This window comes from Hippocampus comes, unplaced genomic scaffold (genome assembly GCF_001891065.2).
Source record: "Hippocampus comes isolate QL1 unplaced genomic scaffold, H_comes_QL1_v1.1 scaffold282, whole genome shotgun sequence".
Classification (NCBI taxonomy): Eukaryota; Metazoa; Chordata; class Actinopteri; order Syngnathiformes; family Syngnathidae; genus Hippocampus; species Hippocampus comes.
The window spans coordinates 1,063,903-1,082,423 of record NW_017806073.1 but is presented as its reverse complement, the minus strand read 5'-3'; the positions used below and the strand labels follow the sequence as shown (position 1 = coordinate 1,082,423).

Below are 18,521 nucleotides of genomic sequence, written 5' to 3'. Positions count from 1 at the left end.
AACATAAACAGGCTGACTTGACAAGTCATCATCAAATGGAATCTCATGAATACTGAGTCAAAGACATTTGACTCTTGTTACCTTTCTCTCTTAGCCGTTTGTCAGTATTGTCAGCTCTGAACGATATTTCAGGAGAGAGACATGAAAAGTAAGGTCAAGTCTGGCGGGCTGCCCACAAGGCGAGCACAAGGTTTCTTTAAATAGCCATCCGGGAGGCCACACTCCATTTCTCCATCTCAAAGTGGTCATCTTACTATCCAACATTGAAGCAGCGACATCAGCAAGGCCATGCCGCATCGCGACACAGGGCTGAATCTCTATTCAGACAGAGGTCAGCGTTTGCCCCACTAACTTTGGCTACAAAAGCGACATTGAGCTGACTGCTTTCCGAGATGCGGAGCTCCGTCTCTGGTCAGTAAGAAGCAAATTTCGCCATGTCAACCTCTGCGGACAAATGCCGACTGCTGCCACGACAGCACAAGAGCGATGTTAACAAGTTAGTTGTGGGGGCTGGCTGCCTGCGTCTGGAGAAAAAGAATGCATTGCTAAAAGTTTGAAAACTACGACCACCATAATTCATATGCATAAGATTATCCCTACTATTGTCCATCGCAATCTTGAAAAGTATAAAAACTATTGGAACAACATTTATTGAGCTTTTCTTCATTGGAGCTCACAGCTAATGCCAATAAAATCCAAACTGTGCTTGCGCTTTTATATTTTCACAGGTTAAAATGGTCATGATTAGAGATGTGAATATGAATTTTGAGGACGATTGTTCACGGTTGTCAGACACTAGCTGATAACAGAATGAGACAAAGAAAGGCAGGAAACAATATTACAATGCTTGCCTCCTTCCTTCAATGACGTAGTTAGGCTCATATGTGAAAAAAAGCAGCCCCCCGTCCATGAATAATGCGCATCATGAAAGATGTGCTGAATGGAGTCATAAAAAACGCATTAAACCACTATTTCAGGGGAATGAATTTTTGTGCTGACATTTTTTACATTACATTACATAAGTACCAATGCTCAGCCCAATAAACGGTCCCTTTAAACCTGTTCTTTACAGAATTCATTTTGTCCTCATTTTATTTTGGATTTTTTTTTTCTTTGTGAAACACATTTGATTAGCCATTGCTTCTCATGTTCATTATTTCTCTGAAATGTATTCCAGAGGTTTAATTGTTGCAATTCTCAGCACGTGTTAAATATTTAGTTTACAACAATTATTTTCCATGAGGAAATTCACTACAAACTGCAGTTTAATCTACCGTATTTTCCGCACTATCAGGCGCTTCGGATTATAAAGCGCACCTTCAAAGAATGAGCTATTTTAAAACTGTTTTCATATATAGGGCGCATCGCATTATAAGGCGCAAAGAATAGAAGCTACAATAGTGGCTGTGGGTATGTTATGCAGCCACTAGATGGAGCTACGCTAAAAGGAAATACAATACAATAGAGCTTTTTTTATATTAAAGAGCGTTTACAACCGCTGCAGCTGGAAAAAAGTGCTTTACAGAACATTTAAAATATTACATCCAAAAAAATCAGAATATTGATCCATATATAAGGTGCAACGGATTATAAAACGCACTGTCGGCTTTTGAGAACATTAAATGCTTCTATGTGCACATTATAGGGCGGTAATTGATTTATGCTCCTTGAGATTTATCATTAAAATGACCGATATTGATTTTGTTCAGAAAAATGACGAAAGGAACAGGACAACACAGGGAACAGTTTTTACAAATTTATTATATCAATATATAGAGATATTTATGAACAGCTTGATTTCATAGAAACGTGAGTGAGACCATTTTGGCATACGGAACAGATGTGAGTACAGAAGTTGCTAAGGTTTAAACTCCCACAGCCCTTCCCCCCGACTATCCCACCAGGTAATCCCATCTGTTCTCCTACAGACACAGAACACAGGAAAGACAGAGTAAAAGTATACAGGAGCACAAAACAAGGCACCAATAAATTAAAAAGGAGAACCCCCTTTTAAATATACACACACACAACAAAATCTATTCAACAGAATTAAATACAGTATGAACATAAACTCTGCAGTCCTGTTAAAAAGCAAACATATGGAACAGACAACAGGAAAAAAGTCAAATAAAAACACTTTGGCAGATTATTAATTTTAGTTACAATCAAGTAGTAAAGAAATCCAGTGTTCTTGTGTACAAATAAATTCATATATTCTACACTTTTTTTTTCTCCCCTCAGAGGCTTATGTACATCTATTTTTGTATTTATTTATTTTTTTTAACAGATACAATTAAAACACTATCAAAAAGCTGTATGAAAAAGTATTTACAAGTCACAATTCAAAACCATTGGACTGGATGTACGGACTGCCTCGCTTCCCCCCCTTCCCCTCCTAAGAGCATAATCTTTTTACACAGTGCAGAAGGCTTCTTGAAAATGTTTTGTGCAACAAACAGCATAAAAAAATATGTCCACCGTGTGGCTGTGGAATGTGGATGGAGGCCCGATTTCTTTTTTTTTTTTCTGTAGACAATGACATTAAAAAGATTTTTCAAAACAGTTGGAAGAGCCAGATGATTTTATAAAGACATAAGTAATTAAATTCGCCCCATCAATTCCTGCAATAATGTTGAACTCTTATTACGGAGTTGTTAACCATATACAGTAGCAGACCCCCTTAGAATTTAACTTAGCTGAGCAGCAACTTTATGCCTTGAATTTGTTTTTAGATTAGCTGAACAAAGTTCAACCACGATATCAGTGACAGTCTGAAATGATTCATTTTGAGTTTAGATACAAAACAAACACAGCACTAATAGATAGCAGTTGGTTAAGAAAAGTTACCAAAGGAAAAGTCTTGACCGAGCAAAGAGCATTTCGTAGTTCAAAATAGCAGGCGAAGGGGCAGCTTCTGTTGGAGCGTCTTCTTGACACCTGTTGGGGTTTCTTATTCGGGAGACCTTGGTTTTATCCAGCATCATGTCTTTTTTTTGTCCCCTAGTGTGCATCTAACCTGGTGGTATTGATAGCCCTTGCAAAGAAAAAATGTTGATGCTAGGATGAAGATGGGATATGCAAGAGAGATCGGGAAACACTATGTAACAGGAGCATCACAGACACTAACGCTAGATATGGAAAAAAATGTTAAAACCTTGTAGCTGGTGTTATTCTTTTGTGCATGCAATGAAGATGTGGAAAATAACAAAATGTTGAATCCGTTAGAAAGCATTCTGGGCACCCTGGGTCAGGAGTAATATTCTCTTCTTATGGAGAGATTTGGAAGACTCTGTTTTGAGAGACTACTTTTTTTAGTGCAAAGACTGTGACAGGATAAGGAAGTGATCAGTTTTGGGCAGGCAGCAAAAATCAAGAAAAAAAATCCAAAATCCTAACTAGTCGTTGGGTGTTCCAACAGATTCTGTGGGTCTGAAATTTGATTCCTGCATGAAAACAAAAGGAAGAAAGAGCCAGATTCGAAGGCCGTGTGAATTTGGACACCAGGTTGCGGTCGAGAGACACTGGAAGTTACATCATGTGGCCGACAAATTCGGCCTTTGGAGGATGAAGCCCACAAATTTTGACATAGCCATAGTGTACACACACACACACACACGCACGCACGCACGCACGCACGCACGCACGCACGCACGCACGCACGCACGCACGCACGCACACACACGTAGAAAATATATAAAATGTGGATTTTTCCATCATCCTTTTCCTCCTACGGACAATTAATGAAGCATAAGGATCGGTAGATGCATCTTTTGGGCTTCATAAAATACAAAATCTTTCCCCAACATTAATTTCAATCCAATGTTCTTCATTCATTCGGGCTATCACATTTGAAATTGTGTTCATCCAAAATTTGCTCATGCTGTTATCTGCCCTCAGGTCCAAATTACCCATCTCCGATACCAGCAACAGAGAAAAGCAAACAGTCTACAACACACCGAGTGAGAACAAACAAACAACCTCAAGTTCATTGTTACCAGTGTGCATACCTCAGATGCCAACACAGAGGATTACTCATAATGCTCTTTTCTGCCTCGCTGGTTTTTGCCTTGAGGCTCGACCTTCTGGTGGCACAAATCCTCATGTTCACCTTAAAAAAAAAAAAAAAAGCTAATTTCTTACTCTTCCATTCTCAAATCAATTCCAAATTATTCCCAACCACGCCTCAAGTACTGTACCCCACAGCCTCAACATACCAACACGCATGCACGCACTCATTCTCACATGAATGGACTAATTCCTCTTACTATATTTCACCTTGGTACCTCCGTACAGTGTGTGAAGGGCTGGAGAGCACAGAGAATAGTGATACCTTTCCAACAAAGACATGTCTGGTTTTGAAAATAGCACCCAGCAGGAAAAAAAAAAACTGTCTTGTGCCAAATACTGTGCGTCATTTCAACTGAGTGGAAGTCTGTCTTGTGCTGTGCAATGAGAGAGAGGCAGATACCGCTAACACATTTACACAGAGTAAACATTAATTTGCTCTGGCACGTCAATTTGCTCTGGCACTGACGACAGCTCAGTGAGGTTAGTGTGACAAAAAAAGAGAGCATGTAAATGTTCACGAGGACTACCTGAGGTGGTGAAAGAGAAGAAAAGGGCGGAGCATAAGCTACTAGACACTAGGATTAAATGTAATAGCAACTACTATTGTTATTGCAGTGAGAGCACGAAAAGAGAAAGTTGGGATATACAGTACTGGTTGTATGAATCATCCCTGCTCCTTAAAAGGGAGGCAAAAGGAGCAGAGTCTCCTCTGTACATAGCCAGGCCTCATTGTGGAGGTTTGGATGTGGAGGGAGGAGGGGCCAAGTTGGGAATGAAGCGAGAGGCTGCATCCCTCCATCAGGGATAGCCATCGTCCTCCTGACTGAGTGCCACTCGCTGAAAACAGCAGATAAAACATGTTACCAAAGTTAAAGGGAGAAAAAAAAAACATCAGACAGTAGCATGATGACAAAAACAACAACCTGAAATCGTAAAAAAAAAAAGACAACGGCTTCAGCTGTTTATTTATAATTTTCACTTTTCCCTCCGACACTTGACCTCCTTTATCTTTGCCCTTTTCTGGCTCGATGAGGGAATGCAGGCTGCATGCCTTTGGCTGCAAATTTTTGGCCCACAAAAAGCCAGCCTGATCTCTTTTTCTCTCTCTGGCTCTCTGAGATGCCACATGAGACGAAGAGAAAATCTGGCGAGACAACAAAAATGTTACCCTCAGTGACACCTCCTGGCCCAAAAATATTTTTGGGTGCACATTAAAACAAACCAAAAACAACAACAACTCATTTGTGCATTTATCTGTCATCAGATGCCAAATTATTTGCCAGAGTCCTTGCTGAAGCGACACAAAGAAATCAGTGTTGCCATGCCAACTGATCAAAGCGCTTACCTCCCTTCCCCCACATTCCTTTTTGGCTGCCCTTCACGGCATGCTCCGCTACTCTGACAACACCACATGATAGGGAAGGAATGTCCTTACAGAGATTTCTGTCCCCACCTTTTTTTGAGAATGCAACTCACGGCCGCCGTTGACTGTTGAGTTGGTATACGTTTGGCCCCGAGGCACAACATTGCACCAGTAGCAATGCCATCAGAAGGACAATACGTTATTCCCTTAAAATAAAACTGAACTCAAAGATCTTTTTAGTGGTGGGAGGATTGTTCTTGTTTCTGATTTCTGCTGCCCATTTCATTGAATGAGGAAGAGATGGAGCTTACATGACACTGTTTCAACGACAAATATGAAATCCTGAGCTGTCCTGTCAGCTGTCTTGTGACATGTAAAAATAATCCAAAATATTCTTCTTCTTCGTAAGTTAGCCAAGCAGTCTTTAGTGACATGAATAATTTTCAGGGACAGCCTGAAACACCTAATGTACGTGTAAAAAAAGCATAACATCACTTAATGTGAGAAAACTGATGTATCATCAGCAAAATTCACATCTCTTCTCATGCCCACTTTAACCTAAAAAAGATTAAAATGATCCCCACCATATTTTGGATTTTAAACCATTAACCCCTTTTTCTGCCCATAGACGTTCACGATCGAGAAATAGTTTAATGTTGTTGAATGTTAGAACGCTATCAGTCTTTACCAAAATCGATGTGGACATCTCTACCTCTGCCCACAACAGTTGCTGAAAATACCAAAACGATGGCCTCAATATTTATGGTCATTGAAGGAGTCACATCATGCAAAAGCAACTTTTTTGTGCATTTAGCTATGTTAAAATGCTGCTTCCTCACCAAAAAAAAAAACCCAGTGTGTCCCGCCCCCCTCCCCATTCCCAAACAGTTGTTTTTGTCGCCATCCAATTTGGGACATGTTCAAAATTTCTTTGAAACAGGAAAAAAATGTTGTGACTGCACTCACACTCGCAAAACGCCATAGCTCAGTGTCATACGTGCTTTGATGCCCATAAAATCGAAAATATCATGGCGATTGATTTGATGATTTCAAAGACTGATGTGGGCATCGGTTGGCATGAGTTTTGGTGACCATCAGGCGTAGTTTTGTAAAAGAAACACCTGCAAGCTTTTTCGCTGTTTTGAACATTATGGGAGAAAAAGGCTAAATGCCTATAAAATCCAAAACGTTGGTGATTGTTTTTTTATTTTCAGAGGTTGAAGTGGACACAAGTAGAGATGTGCATGCAAATGTTGATTACGATTGGTCGGAGCTTTCTGGCATTAAGACCTTCAGGTTTTTTTTTTTTTCTCCCCCATATTAAGACTTTTCGACTGTTATCACACTGGTGCTGTCTTGATGAGGATCCCAGTTTGCTCCTGTACTAAACCCAGCAACTTCTTAAAACAGTTGATACGTAAGTGTATGATTTTGTTTTTCTTTTTGATAAAGTAGGGTTTTGACAATAAGGAGATGATTAGATTTTTCTGAAGAAACACTTAAATATAACTAGAAGAATCACAAAGTACAACAAGCGGGATACAGTATGATGGCAAAAGAGATGTAATTGATAAAATGCATCGATGTCTCTATGATGATGGTCACTAGAGGAATGGTAAAATGGTGTCGGGCTTCAAGTGCTCGGCGTTTTCGGTGCCTACTGCAAAAACACAATGTGTGCGTCTGTTGGTATGTGTGTGGCATGTGCACGTCTGCTTCTTTTTTCACCAACAATTCCTCCCCAGAAGTTTCATTTCTCATTTGCCACTGGAGAGCATCGGCGCCCCGGAGTACCAGTGAGAGTTGCTGTCGCTGACGCCGCTCCCTAGAGGAAGAGCTATGAATGGCTGACTATGGCTGCCACTCACTGCTGGGTATACGTGACCGATGGACTCGCTGTGACGCCCGATATGGATTTCGTCGTCGTCGTCCTCGGTGGTCTTGCGGTAAACAGGGTTGTCGAAGTTCATGCTCTTGGTGTTCTTGCGCCGCCAGTTGCGCCACACCAGGTAGGCGCCGGTGCAAAGTAGCCCGATGACCACTGTGGCATGGATAGGGACTGCATGTGTTTAACACACACACACGCACACACACACACAACAACAACACACGGCGGGAACGTTAACACAGCCCAGGGGACACAGAGCGGCACTGTAAGCACATTACACAAAAACACACACTTTCTTCGACTGAAGGCTCATCATTTTCTTTCTCATTTCGAGAACTATTTAGTGCAAAAATCATTTTATCAAGAAATTTTCATTTAAATAAAAATATTGCAATCAAAAAGCTGTGTGGATTTTTCAAACTTGTTTTTGTAACGAACAATTGTTTTTAAAATGACAACACAACTCTTCAAATTGATTATGAATTACCAATTTCGAACTCCGACAGCAACTAATTTGTCTTAATATAACCAAGAAGTATACTGTACAGAAAGGCTAGTTTGGACAGTCATGCCAAACAGCCATAGCCTAATCATTTGCAAAAGGAGAACTCAGGGCCCCTCTGTCTGTAAACAAATGACTCAGTTGATGAAAAAAAAAACAAAAACAATGAGCCTTCATTTTGCAAAACAGTACATTCATCCTCAGCCAAAATGTTACATCAGAAACAGTCTTATGAATGCACATTTGCAACAATGAGCACGTGCATGCATCGCTCTCTCCCTCACACACACACACACACACACACACACACACACGCACACACACGCGCACACACACACACACACACACACACACACACACGCACACACACGCGCACACACACACACACACACACACACACACACACGCACACACACGCGCACACACACACACACACACACACACACACACACAATGAACCCTCGCTATAACACGGTTCACCTTCCGCGGCTTTGCTGTTTCACGGATTTTTTTGTGCAGTTTTTTCAATGCTTTTAAACAGGGAATTGCATTCTGCAACCTGATTGGCTAAGGGACTGACTAACGTGAACAGTCTCCGCAACTTGTCTCTGTGCAGCTTGCCAAATTTACCTTTGCTGCAAATTTTTGGTCTTTGGTTTCATTGTATCAGTGGCGGATGCTGGTCTGTCAAGGAGGGGAAGCTCAGTATCGTCCTACATCATAAAATGTGTCCGTTTATTTATACATCAATTCTACTCTCCGTTCCTTTTCAAAAAAATTAAAAGAATGCCTTCACCATCAGATCGGTGGTTGGCTCATTTCACTGTCAATCAAAAAGAGATTCAGCCTCAGACAGATCATCCATTCATCATGCAGAAAAGCTCAGCGTCCAGACCAGCCGATAAACGCCCACTGTCCATAGACTCCCAGAGACGCTGAGCGTCCGGTGGGCGGGACAAAACCAGCATTTATCCAATGACTCGTTTCATTTCAATGCATTGGGACAACCTACACTGAACTCTCTAGATAGACGCCCAGCGTCCGCGCGGTCGACGCTCAGCGTCCACACAGTTTAAAGCACAGTGAAGCTGTGGGAATGAATGAGAAGAGAGTCACGTCGTAACCAGTAATAAGAAGCTGATTCGGAACAGATGTTGAGCGCGTTGTAGCGCATATTTAGTCAATGACATGTCCACACAATTGTATGTACACACATATATTTGATCACTTACTTTTTGACATTTTAGGGGAAGCTGAGCTTCCCTTGCAGTCTTAGAGCAATCGCCTCTGCATTGTATACATAGTTCAGTATTGTTAATAACTGTAAAAAATAAAGCTGCACACAATTATTTGTGATACAGTATATTGTATATACAAGGCGCAAAATGACTTTTCCCTTTTTTGCTCATCAATGAGTTAATTTGAAGAGCAAATTACAGGAGCAGGTTAATAAGATCAACATGCATAAACTAAGATGTGCGCCCACAACATGTGTGTTTAATAATGGAATCGGCTGAAACTCCACAACCGCAATGTTCCTCTCCATGCTCATTGGGTTAAAAACATCTCCTTTTGTCTGATGCTGATATTTAAGTCCAATTATCGTGCACCATAAATGACAGAATTTGGCTAAGTAGTGACTAGAATAATTGAGCTGATTCCTCTTGAGAAGATGTGGGTGGGCTCTGTTCATTAATGAATGGAAGCACAGAATCCGTCCCTTGTAGACCCGTAACAATAAGAATGTTTCACATCTGCCAAAAATTGACTTGCTGCCTCAAGAATAGCAGGGGGGTAGAATGAGCAATGGATGAGGGGGGGGGGTCAATCATCTTGGGGGTTGTTCGAATAAGCTGAACTGATGTCTCAATTATAGGGAGGGGGAAAATGAGCATTACAGTACAATGTTTGAGAGCTCCCATTGTGCTCAATATGAGAGAGGAGAAATCTCAGGCATATGCTGATCCTTTAAGGCAGGCATGTCCAGCTCCGGGCCGCCGTCCTTCCTGTTTTCCATCTCTCCCAGCTGTAACACACCTGATTCAGATGATCAGTTCATCAGCCAGCTCTGAAGCAGCGTTAGAACGATCCTGATTATCTGAATCAGGTGTGTTGCTCCTGGGAAAACTGGAAAACAGGCAGGACAGAGGCCCTTGAGGACCGACTTTGGACACCCCTGCTTTAAAGCCATTTGCACATTCGGCGGAATATTCTTTAACATATATAATATTTCTTTGCCATAATTAAGTTTGATTTTCCTTTCTATTTCATCTCGTCGAATAGGTGTCATTCCTGACTATCAGTGCTTCTTCCGTCACCATTGAAAGACTTTTAAAATTTTACTAAAAATCAATAAAATGCTTCTTGCTACTTCATTGTGGTCTTGCTTTGAAAATGACAATGAAATAATGCTTGTAGATGTTTTTTTCCCTCATTAGAAAATAAGCTTGAGGCCCTGAACCTGGCATGCCCTCCACTTAAATTTCCACCTTATTAGAATGAAGTATGATGAACATAAACTATGGTACACTGGAAAACACACACACACACACACACACACACACACACACACACACACACACACACACACACACACACACACACACACACACACACTAAAATTGGTATTAGTGAGCATTGATCTTAAACTATAGTGATGCAGATCCACCAGGCAGGTGCTACTTATCATATTGCAGATTAAAGTACATTATTATAGCACAGGCATTTCTTTAACTCCCAGTTAAGGTCCAATTTATCAAAACTTAACCCGTTAATTATTAGTTAATGTAACTGATGTGGAACTGCGAGGCAATTTACATATAGTGAGGCCTGTGGATGTGCAATCTACTTGAAAATATCTTTTTAGGCAATGTATGGTGATGACATTAACAGGTAGCTGTGGTGGAAATTTTTTTTTTCTATTTCTGCCTGATGCTCTTCGTATTCACACTTTATCAGCGGACCAATGGTTGCTTATTCTGAAGCATTTGGAAAAGGTTGCAGCTTTTGCAACATTTTATGTGACTTGAGTTGGTCCCCCTATCCCAGGGGTCGGCAACCCATAATGTTGAAAGAGCTATATAGGACAAAAAAACCCCAAAAACAAATATGTCCGGAGCCGCAAAAAAATAAAAGCCTTCTATAAAACTTACAATGAAGGAAACACATGCTGTATGTATGTAGGAGACTGGATGTCTCAGAATTGTTTATTTTATTCATTCCTTTGTTGTGTGTTCACAAACGCCCCCATAGAATTTATTTTGTAATTTCCTCGCTTGATTTTTTGTTTTGGTGCATTATTTTCGCTTTTCTTAGTGACAGTGAAGTAATCATTAATTTCCGTTTTTCTGAGGCTGTCTTTGAACGCTTCTCGAGTCAAACAAGAAGAGAGAAGGCACAGACGTGTCCGTGTTTGTCGAGACTGTTAAAAGCATAAATAAAGTGTACGTTTTAAAAAAACCATCACCACAACTCTCCTTTTTCGGAGCTGCAACATGTATCTACAGTGATCCCTCGCTACTTCGCGGTTCATTTCTCGCGGGTTCAGTGCATCGCGGATTTTTTCAAACATATATAAAAAAAAAAAAAAAAAAGTTTTTTTTTTCCATATACATGGAGTACAGTACTGTATATGTTGCTCTGTGTGACTCGCTGTTGTTTTGCAGCTTCTTGCGGACCATTTGCGGACTTAAAAAAAAAAAAAAAAAAAATTTACCTGTTTATGTTAATTGGACGCTACTTCGCGGATTTTCGTTTATCGCAGGTGGTTTTGGTCCCCATTAACCGCGATAAACGAGGGATTACTGTATATCTATTTGAGCTATATTAGCCTACTATCAAAATCTTTTTCCATTTTCAAACATTTTTTATAAAGCTCCAGGGAGCCACTAGATGTCGCTAAAGAGCCTCATGCGGCTCTGGAGCCGCGTGTTGCCGACCCCCGCCCTATCCTATTCCAACTCTGGGTAGTTTGTACACAGCAGAAAAAAAGGTAGATAACTCGTGACTTTTTGATCTTATCAGGTCTATAGATTATTATTACAAAGGTGAAGTAGTCATATAAACAGACTACATGTAAAATTGTGGCCCAATACTATTTTTTCACACCAGACTAATATTATTATATATTAATTGAGAAATTTCCACTGATTCAAGACATGCATAAATGGATATATAAAATAGGCGATTTTCCTCAACCAACATTTGGTACACCTACACAAGCTAACACGAGTTATTTCAAGCGTTGACCTTGCTCATTGCAAGGCTTGCATCCTGCTGAGCTTTACGCTACTGAAAAAAATCCCCCAGGTAACTAATGTGCTCGTCACCAGTACATGATGCATGAACCAGAGGAGAGCAACTCAGGAGCCCATTTTTTTTTTACACACTTACAAATAGAATGTGGTTGTGTTGCTTGGCCTTTATCTCCCAACCTAATGTAGTGGTGTTGATGTGTTAGCACCTAAAAGCATTCAGTTCTCTCAGAAGCCAACAGTGCGCCTCATAATCCGATGCGCCTTATACATGGAGCAACATTCAGATTTCTTGTATGTAGTATTTTAAATGTTCTGTTAAGCGCTTTGTTACAGCTGCAGCGGTTCTGAAAACCCTTTATAAATAAAGCTCTATTGTGTTGTATTGTATTACCTTTAGCATAGCTCCATCTAGTGGATGTATAACGCAACTGCAGCCACGATTGTATCTTCTATTTTATGCACCTTGTAATGTGGTGTGCACTATATTGGAAAAGTGTTTTAAAATAGGCCACTCATTGAAGGTGCGCCTTATACTGTGAAGCGCCTGATTGTGCGGAAAATACGTTAACTTGGGTTACAGTGGCTCATGGCAGTTAGATAGATTGCAGTGGGAGAACAATGTGTGCTCAAAGCGGGAACTTAATGCTATTTGCAGCTATTCTAGTGTGATGGCAAAATGAACAGAATTCCCCACTTGCTTGAATCCTCTTCATGACAGACTGTAATGTGCACATTACAAAGGCCGTCGCTGACTAATGAGCTTACTGGCTCATAATGGCTTTCTCTAGCCATAGGTCGAGTCAGGGCTTGTAGTTGAATAATAGCAAACCACTGGATATTTTCCACAGGAAAACCACTGAGGCCACCCATAGATGTTGACTGTTTAAACCCACAAATTAGGTCAGTTAAATCAGGCAAGGTGGGAGAAAATTTTTTTTAAAGTCATACTCATGCATCCTCACACACTCGCACACGGGCACGCATGCATTCGGTACTGACACACAACAATCACAGAGGAAAAAGCTCAAAGGGAAAAGCAGGCAAGCAAAAAGCCAAACCAACACAGCTGGAGAGTCAAGAGAACTCACCGATAGGAATGACTATCCCCAAGACAGCTACTGTGATGTTGTTGCCTATGAGGTAGTGATCACCCGCAGCTGATGACAGGGGGAGAGAGAAAATGGGCGAAAGAGAGAGAGAGAGAGATGTGACAAATTATTTTCAAAATCATCCCCAAATAACTTGCTAGAGGGGAAAGAAAAGTTTGCTGTAGCTAGTAAGAAACATTTTTTCAACATGCTTGCAAAATACTACAAAACGGTCGATATTCATCCTTATTTTACCTTCAAGTGTCGTATATACTGTCAAATTTACAAACCTAACTCCAATGACGTTGGGTCGTTGTCTTCAACGTAAAATAAAAACAGACGACAATGATTTGCAAGTCATGTTCAATCTATATTTAATCGAATAACTGATAAACTGCTGTTTTTAGCAAATAAACACTGACTTAGAATTTCATGGCCGCAACATGTTCCAAAAAGAGCTGGGGACAAGTGGGGTGGCAAAAACGACTGAGAGAGTTGAGGAATGCCCATCAAATGCCCGAGCCACCTCATCTGACTCTTCTCTGCGGCTCGACTCTGAGTCTCTACCAGATGTCTGAGCATCTCACCCTATTGCTAAAGGAGTGCCAGCACACCGTGTGGAGGAAACTAATTTTGGCTGCTTGTATCCGGGATCTTATTCATTTGGTCACGACTTACAGCTTATGACCATAGGTGAGGTTTGGAACGTAGATCGACCGGTAAGTCGAGACCTCTGCCTTTTGACTCAGATCCTTCACCACAACAGACTGATGCAGAGTCCGCATCACGGCAGATGCTGAACTGATCCGCCTGTAGCTCCCAATGCTGCATCTTGGCTTCACTCGTGACAAGACCCCAAGATACTTGAAATACTCCACTTAGGGCAATATCTCATTCCCGACCCGGAGAGGGAACTCCCAACTTTTTCCAACTGCTACGGTCTCAGATTCAGGGGTTCTGATTTTAATCCCGATTGCTTCACACTTGGCTGTGAACTGCATTCGGAAGAGCTTGTGGCTTCAATAAATCAACAATATCACTACATCATCTGCAAAAAGCAGAGAGGCAACACCAAACTCACCAAAATGGACTGCCTCACCGCCTCATCTACACCAAGAAATATTGTCCATAAAGGTTATGAATAAAATCGGTGACAAAAGGCCGCCTCGGCAGAGTCTCTTAAACTGGAAACTAATCTGACCTATCACCGGCAACGTATACAAATCCACATTGGTGGTACAGGGACCGAGTAGCACATATCCCTGCATTAAAAATATAATACTGTAAACTAATCCACATGTTTAATACATGTACCAGTAATCTGATTACATTTTTTTTCTGTATTGTTATCAGATTACATTTACATTTTTTTTTTTTTTTTGCATCCTGAATACGGAATGTCGGAAACATGTATTCCGCTACTCCCCAAGGCTTTTTGTTGTATGAAATTTTCAGAGCAGAGCAATATCAATTTTGTTTTGGTCTGCCATCCAACATTGTTCTTCTTTCAAGCACAAATAAGGCATAGTGCTTTTTCAAACATTTTTCAAGCAGTTATAAAGCAGTATCGGTGTTTGACTAGTCAACAAACAGCTGATTTTTTTTCTGAGAAGCCGTGATGAAATTTGTGATTTGTGTTCGAATGAGTCGTCGAGAGTGTGAGTGAGGGGTGAATGGGAAGATGGAGGCAGGGAGGAAAAGACTAAGAGATGCTGTCAAAAAAAGTGAGTGAGGAAAAAGTGGCGGGAGGTGAGCAGACGGAGCCGTGGGGACTGTTGTTCGTTAGTTGACAGATCTGTTACTTAGTTGTAACCCTTGTGCTGCAATTTCTACGATGTTTGTAACACATGGGTTACCCCATATGTTACAATTACTACAATTTTTGTAGATTTTTGCGTATTGTCATCTTTAAATCAAAGACACAGCATAAAAAGTGTGTGATATGAAATATTCCAATTCATGTTTTATTTATATAGAATTATATTTATGTTTTGGTCATAGCACAATACCGCTTTTATTGTCCATAGAGGGCAAAAATACAAAGAAAAAAATAAGAACTATATGTGTATGTATAGCACTGATGCCACTGAACATGTCGAGTGGTTGAAAGTGAAATAAATATTCAGGAATAATACTTTTACAATTTTTGTAAAATTGTATGTTGCATTATATAAACTTATTTAGATCGACTGCAGCACATGGGGTAGTGAGGGACGAACTGCAAGCAGACCGAGTAACAGCCTTGTGCAGTATGTGAGTGTGTGCGGGATTAAGAGTGATAGACAGTAAAGCAACCGGTGAAAGAAAATGTACAGTCCAGAAATTCCTCAAGATAGAACTCAAGCTAAAGAATTTCGAGACAGGAAATGGGAGATTTATTATTATTACCGTATCTTCCGCACTAAAACGCGCACTGGATTTTGAGGCGCACCTTCAATGAATGGCTATTTTGTCATTTATTTTCATACATTGGACGCATCGCATAATAAGGCACAATCTACAATGTGTCCACTAGATGGTGCTACGCTCCTTCCATTCAACTCGAGAGGCGTCCGTTCAACTCGAGAGGCGTTCATGACCGCCTCTGAAAAACGTAAACAGAAAATCAAGCGAGGAAATCACAATATAAATTCTGTAGGGGGGGCTATAGAATTTATTTTGTGATATCCTTGCTTGCGTTTTCAGTTTTGATGTATTATTTTCAATTTTCGTAGTTTCATTGAAGTAATCGTTAGTTTACGTTTTTCGGAGGCTGTCTTGAACGCCTCTCGAGTCGAACTGAAGAAGAGAAGGCACGGAAACGGACAAAGACGTACCTGCATTTGTTGACACTGTTTTAAAAAAACAACACCACAGCTCTCCTTTTTTCGGAGCCGCAACAAAAACTTATATAATAAACTAGCGACGCAGCTCACTGAACCAACAGCAAGTTATAACATTGTAAGCATGTCTCCAGCAAGGAACCATTTTGGAGTCGACATATTACCGTAATGACCATACACAAGGCGCACCGGATTTTAAGGCGCTCGGTGAGCTTTTAAGAAAATATAAGACTTTTTGGTGCGCCCTATAGTGCGGAAAATACGTTTTGTTTTTTTTAATGGAGCAGTTCAGCTGCCTGCTGTGATGATGACAGTGAACAATCATGGCAGGAGTTGCTGCAGAGCATATCACACAAACAGAACACACATGCAGCATGCACATCGTCACTTAACACAATTTAATGCACTTTGCATAGACCCTGCCTTTGGGTGGGTGATCCTTACCTCGATGTGACAGGTTGCCGTTGCTCTCTTTATGAATGCTGCTGGGGGCCAGTGGGCCCAGTAGGGGTGTGTGAGTAGATGGCGATGTCTGGCTGGTGCTGCTGGAACTGGTCGGTGTACTTGTGGAAGCAGGTGTTCGGAGGAGCTCGGTGGAGGTCCCCTTGGGTTTCTGTGGGGGTTCGGCTGTTGCCAGATGCCTAGTTGTGGTCATAAGTGTGGTCGATGCAGTAGTGGTGGTTGTGGCTGGGACTGTTGTCTTGGGAACAGGGGTGGCTTTTGTTGTTGTACTTGTCATAGATGTTGTCGAAGAGGTGGTGGTCGGAACTGCTGTTGTGGTTGTTCTTGTTCTCACTAAAAGTAGAAACAGAAAAAAATAAACATCAGCTTTAGTTAAATGTCATCATATGTGGAAAGGTATGTCACCACATTGAAGTTATAGTCTGTACTGCCACGCTGTGGACAATAAAGCCCAAAGTTAAAATGGTCCTACCCGGCAAATCCTGCGTTCAAGTGAATTATTGATTTTTTTTCCTCAAGTGGAAATTTGAAAGCTGCAAGATGGTAAAAAATGACGTTCACTAAAAGTGACTGGTTAACACTTTCGCCTCGCAGTACAAAGGTGAAGGGTTCAATTTTGGGCTGTGGCCTTCCTGTGTGGGGTTTTCATGCCTGCATGTATTTTTCCAGGTACTCTGATTTCGTCCTACATTCCAAAAACATGCATGGTAGGTTAAGCGGAGACTCTATATACTGTCCCTAGATTGTGAGTGTGAATGGTTGTTGTTCGTCGAGGTGTGCTCTGTGATTGGCTGGAAACCAGTCCAGTGTGTGATAGGCTCCCGCACATCCACAATACTCGTGGGGGATAAGTGGTTTGAATAATAGATGGATGGATGTATTTACGATTACATTATTGGCTTATTGGTAATTTTGATGACATCGTAATATCTTTTGCAAGCATAAGGGTGAAGTAGTGGACAGCATGTCGGCCTCACAGTCAAGAAGCGCTTGGTTTGAATATTGGCCCAGGCCCACCTGTGTGGAGTTTCACTCCATACTAGGTTTTCTGTATTCGTTTTATTTTAATTGAAGAATCTAAATCAGGGGTCTCAAACATACGGTCTGCAGGCCTGATCCGGCACGTAAGAGGATTTGGTAAAGTATAAAAATCGAGTGTGGCCCAACTGAATAAAAAGCTATATGAACGATTGTAAGAAGTACAAACAGCAAAAGTAACAAAAGCATGCATGTTTATTTCTCTGCAGTTCTACTTGATGTCATGTTTTGGTTTGTGACCAACAGGTGGCACTGTGGGGCTTTTCCCTGCAGCTGCACACCTGTTGGTCGTTAGACAATTAGTGGCTTTAAAGGACTCCCAGCCCGAGCACTCATTGTCGGGTCATTGTTTGCTCTTTGCTGCCGTCATGTTTGTTCCGGTCATGTTTCGGTTTGTGATCGTTTTTAGCTTCTGCCATGATTTTTGTTTGTTACTTTGGATTCGTTTTGTTTTCAGGACTGTTTGTTTTGGATTTAGTTTTCTGAGTTTTAATACAATCTTTCAAGTACACCCTGCTCCTCCTTCCTGCCTGCTTTTTGGGGTCCACCACCACCACGCAAACGTGACAATGACCCGACCACCTGGACCCCGCAGGTACTAAGGACTGGTCCCTATTCCACCATGTGCCTGGCGGAGCACGTCTGCGGCCGACACCCTTTTCCCCTTCAGGCAGCGCTGGTGATGCGGCTGTCCCATGTTCCCCCTTCAGGCAGCGCTGGTGATGCGGCTGTCCCATGTTCCCCCTTCAGGCAGCGCGGGTGATGCGGCTGTCCTATGTTTTCGTCTCATCAAGCCGCGTCTACGGTGGGCCTAGCCCCGTCCGCGTCCACGTTGAGCTGAGGCTCGTCACGTGTCTGTTCGAACTGAGTCACATTCACGTCCACGACGAGCCGTTCCACGCCCACGTCAGGCCGAGCCCCTGTTCATGTCTGGCTGTCCAATGTCCCCCACTACGTCGAGCTCCGTTCACGTCAGGCAAAGCCCAGCCAAAGGATTGCCGTTGCTTTTGTTCCTGTTCCCTGGCGAGGCGAAG

At 41.6% G+C, this 18,521-nt stretch overlaps 1 protein-coding gene across 5 annotated transcripts in view; it reads right to left on the bottom strand.

Annotated features, from left to right (window-relative positions):
- Positions 1-3,711: 3,711 nt before the first annotated feature.
- lrp8 (low density lipoprotein receptor-related protein 8, apolipoprotein e receptor) overlaps positions 3,712-18,521 on the bottom strand; it is a 165,811-nt gene continuing 151,001 nt past the window's right edge. The window contains exons 16-19 of one of the 5 annotated variants that reach the window (XM_019894352.1): positions 16,432-16,782; positions 13,166-13,234; positions 7,300-7,472; positions 3,712-4,905 (exon numbers count right to left, since the gene is read on the bottom strand). In XM_019894352.1, coding sequence (XP_019749911.1) covers positions 4,867-4,905; positions 7,300-7,472; positions 13,166-13,234; positions 16,432-16,782 — 632 coding nt within the window. In that variant the 3' untranslated portion in view covers positions 3,712-4,866. Of the gene's footprint in view, positions 7,491-13,165; positions 13,235-16,431; positions 16,783-18,521 lie in introns of all 5 variants that reach the window. The other 4 variants (XM_019894351.1, XM_019894349.1, XM_019894348.1 and 1 more) reach the window with 4 other exon arrangements.